This window comes from Lepeophtheirus salmonis, unplaced genomic scaffold (assembly GCF_016086655.4).
Source record: "Lepeophtheirus salmonis unplaced genomic scaffold, UVic_Lsal_1.4 unplaced_contig_11384_pilon, whole genome shotgun sequence".
Lineage (NCBI taxonomy): Eukaryota > Metazoa > Arthropoda > Copepoda > Siphonostomatoida > Caligidae > Lepeophtheirus > Lepeophtheirus salmonis.
The window spans coordinates 19,741-24,135 of NW_027289538.1; the positions used below are offsets into that span (position 1 = coordinate 19,741).

The 4,395-nt window shown below is 24.3% G+C and overlaps 1 protein-coding gene across 1 annotated transcript; it reads left to right on the forward strand.

Moving 5' to 3' along the window:
- Window positions 1-1,503: 1,503 nt before the first annotated feature.
- On the forward strand, window positions 1,504-2,106 carry LOC121130736 (uncharacterized; the record flags this gene model as incomplete). Its single annotated transcript, XM_040726441.1, has 1 exon — window positions 1,504-2,106. A coding segment is annotated over exon 1 (603 nt), but the record flags the coding sequence as incomplete, so codon positions are not given.
- Between the last annotated feature and the right edge of the window lie 2,289 nt (window positions 2,107-4,395).

Sequence of the window (4,395 nt, forward strand, 5' to 3'; positions counted from 1 at the left end):
AGGACTCTCTTCATAACTCTAAAGGTTTCCTTTCCTTGTAAAAATTCTCTTGATACATTGATTGGTAAATTATCATTAGAAATTGTTCCAACAATAAAACTCATCCAATCTGGAATAATATCAGATAAATCATCTGTAATAAGAACTTTTGCACAGTAAAGTTTAATATTTGGAACAAACTTCTTTGATCTTTCAAAAATTGATGATGGTGGAGATTTTGGGATAAATAGAACAAAATCAAACTTATGAGTTCCATCGATTGAAACATGTTTGACTGCTAAATGATCTTGCCAGTCATTTGAAATATTTTTATAAAATCCTTTGTATTCTTCAGGGGTGACTGTTTTTGGATTTTTAGTCCAAATTGGCTTTTCAGTGTTAATTAATTTGTTAGATAACTTTTTAATTTTTTTCTTCTCATTTTCCTTTTCCTGTGGTTCTTCTGTTGTTGCGTCTTTTTCTGTTTCATTTTTTTCCTCATCATTTTTTTCATCGGTAATTTCTTGGATTTTTGATTTCTCAGTTTCTGGGACTTCTTCCTCTACCATTTCCTCAATATAGATAGGATAACAGATGAAACTGCTATGTTTCTTAATAATACCTTCGATTTTTTGGTTTTTTAGGAATTCTTCATTTCCTTCTTTAATATTGAGAGTTATTGTTGTTCCGTGTTCTCTATCTGGTTCCATTGGTTCGATAGTATAGTCTTCTACACCGTTACTAGACCATTTAAATTGCTCATGACCTGGTGATCTTGTTACTAGTTCTACAGTTGATGAAATTATAAAAGCAGAATAAAATCCGAGACCAAATTGACCGATAGTATTCAAATTTGATGAAGCATTTCCACTGGTTTCCATTTGTTCTTTAAACTTTCTTGTTCCAGAAGATGCAATACTTCCTAAGAATTCTTCTAAATCCTTTTTAGTCATTCCAATTCCATTATCTGAGATTTCAATTGTTTTGTTCTCCTCATTTACTTTTATTTTGATTTTTAGATCATCAAAGGAGGTTTTTGGTTCGCTTTCTTCTGATTTGAAAAGTGATAAATATTTATCAAGTGCATCTGAAGCATTTGATATTAGTTCTTTTATAGAGTATTCTTTGTTTGTATAAAGAGAATTTACTATAATAGACATCAAAGATTCAATTTCTACGCCAAATTTTTTAGTTTCTTTTTGCATAATTTTTTTAAAAATTTTTTATTTTAAATAAAAAAAAAATGAAAATTCATGAAAAATTCTATATATAGAAATTATATCTATTTTTGTGGATATCATGTTTTCATTCTTTTTATTAGATTTTAATTGTTAAAAAAATTGGATATTTAAATTTTTAATAATTTTTATTTATTTATAATAAAATTAAAAGATTAAAGATTAAAATTTTTAATATAAAATAAAAATAATAAATAATAAAAAATAAAAAAATTTGCTTCTTTATTAATTAAAATTTTAACTATTTTTTTATTAATTTAATTTTTGTTAATTGATAACGAATATTATGGCGTCTGAAGCAAACTCAACAATATTCTCACCCGATGGAAGACTATTACAGGTAGAATATGCCTTAAAAGCATCAGCACAGGGCAGTAACATAACTTTTACTATTAATGATAACAAAGTAACACTTGCAAGAGAGATTAAAAATTTGAGCCCAATGATTGAACCAGAAGACTTTTTACATCCCATTTCAGAAAATAAGTATTTAGTATTTTCAGGACTCGTCCCTGATTTTTATGTTTTAAAAAAGGCAGCAGTCATTATTTCCACAAATTATAAAAAAAGAACGAGTGAAGAAATATCAACGAGAGAGCTCGTTGCAGAATTAAGTGATTTCGTTCAATACGGTACGTTATCTGGAAAAAGGCCATATGGTGTTCAAATCTTAGTAATAGGAATAGAGGAGATTCCTCTTTGTTTTATTATCGAGTCAGATGGTAACTTTATTGAATATTTTGCAGGATCTATTGGAAGAAAGAAGGAGGATGTTATTTCGTATATGGAAAAAGGTGAAATTTCTCCTAATTCTGCATATAAAGCCATATTTGATGTTGTTCAGAATGACACTAAAAAAATTGAAGCTGTAGAAATGTTTTTAGGAGGAGTTGAGAAATTAACAAATTTGAATTTTAATTAAAAAATGTATTTTTTTTAAATATTTTTTAAATATTTTTTATAATTTTTTTTTAATAATTTTTTTTTGTTTTTCATAAAATTTTTTATGGAATTAATTCTACAAAGCACACCTTTAAACAATAAAACAATAGTTTTACCAGATTTAGCAACTATTAAAGAACTAAGATCTACCATTAACACTGAGTTTCAATTGAAAAATAGTGATTATTATTTATTATCAAATGGAAGAGTACTTTCTGAGAATCTGAACGAGAAAACATTAAAGGAGTCACAAATTTCAGAATTGATGACTATTTCAATAATAAAAAGATTGTTAGGTGGTAAGAAGAAGAAAAAGAAGCAGTACACAACTCCTAAAAAGGTTAAAAAACCACATGTTGACGTTAAGAAAATTTTTTTGTCACAATTTACTCTTCAAAGTGATAATTCTGTTAAACAGACAAAGAGAGACTGCAATAAATGTGGTCCTGGATATTTTTGGGCGAATCAAAGGAAGGATCATTCTTTTGTGGTAACTGTACCGAGAGAAGGTCTATGACAGTTTAATTAAAAAATTTTAGTATTTTTCTAATATTTAAAAATATTTTTTTATTTATCAATTTTTTAGTATTTTAAAATTTTTATGAAAAAATATCAACTTAAACACAAAAGAATCGACAAAATAAAAATATAAATGATCTTAGAAAAAATACTAAGAAATATTTTGAACTAAATAATAATTATTTATCCGTAATGTTCATACAGCTTTCTAATAATAATTTAGCTATTCCAGAAAAATTTTTAGAAGATTCGATAACTTACAAAAAAATAAAAATAAATTTTTTTAATGAAAATCAAAATGTAAAAAATGAATTTGTTTTAACTAAAAATTGTGATTTTATAGTTTATCTAATTAATGATGATATTAATTTAAAAAAATTAAATTTCCATAAACAGAACAATAATCCAAATTATGCATTTATTTATAATAAGAATTTTAACAAATCTGACGTAAAAAAAGCTTTAAAAAATCATTTTTCAAAACTAAAAACAACATCTTTTGATTTGCTTGAAAGTTTTATTATAAGTTCAAAATTAACAATAAGAAATACAGATTCTTTTTTACCGTTAAAACACGAGAAAACTGATAAATATTTAATTTTTGAAGGGTTTTTGAGAAATAAATTTTTTTCCAAAAATATTTTCTTGAACGGTGAAATTCTAACAACGATAGAAAAATTTGAAATATATGATCAAGAAAATCTTGATGAAACAATATTTTGCAATGAATTAAATCATGAAACCCAATTTTCAAATTATCTTGACAATATAGAAACTTTATCAAGTGAAGAAACAGAATCTACTACAATTGCTGATGATAATTATGATGATGATAACGGATCATATAGTTCAAAAGATGAGGAAAGTGATAATTATAAAAAAGATATCAAACCTCAAATTTCTAATGATCTAATTGAAAAATATAGTGATTATAGATCTTTAGAATCAATAAAAAAAAATAAAAATAACCTTCCAAGCTGCTATGAGGAATATAAATTTTTAAAAAAAGAAGCAAAATATGAATCATTGAATAAATTTATCAGAATATTCGTTTCTAATGATGAAAATAAAGAGAAAGTTCATTTTATTTCATCAAGTCCTGACAGTTTTGTAAATGGTAAAACAATTTATAATATTAAATTTTGGGAAAAGCTTCCAGAGATTCTTTTAGCAGATTTTGGACATTTAAAAATGAAAATAAAACCATGTATAACAGAAGATAACAAGAATAGTGAAATATTTAAATTAAATAATAATGACTTAGAAAGTGGTATGTTTTCTTTTATAGGTCCTATAATTAATAAACATGAGAAGATTCATTTCTATAAAGACAATTTAAGTACTGATAACTATATTTTTTCATATAGGAGTGATGATAACAGAAATATAATAATCGTTGAAGAAAAGAAAATTTATGGTCGTGTTTCTAAAATTTATAAAAAATTTGCTAAAATTTCAAGAATGTTTAATTCTAAAGAGGAACTCTTATTTTTTAAGAAAAATCCTGTTTATTATAATAAAATAAAAGGAAAAATTGTAAAAACAATTGGTGATAGTGGATATTTTAAAGCTCATTTTTCAAGGCCTATTAGTCAAAAAGAAGATATAGTGATGAAATTATATAAGAGAATATTTATTGATTAAAATTTTTAATAATAAAATTTATTTATATTTTTAATATCACATATCAAACTTTTAATCTTTTTTATTTTAAATC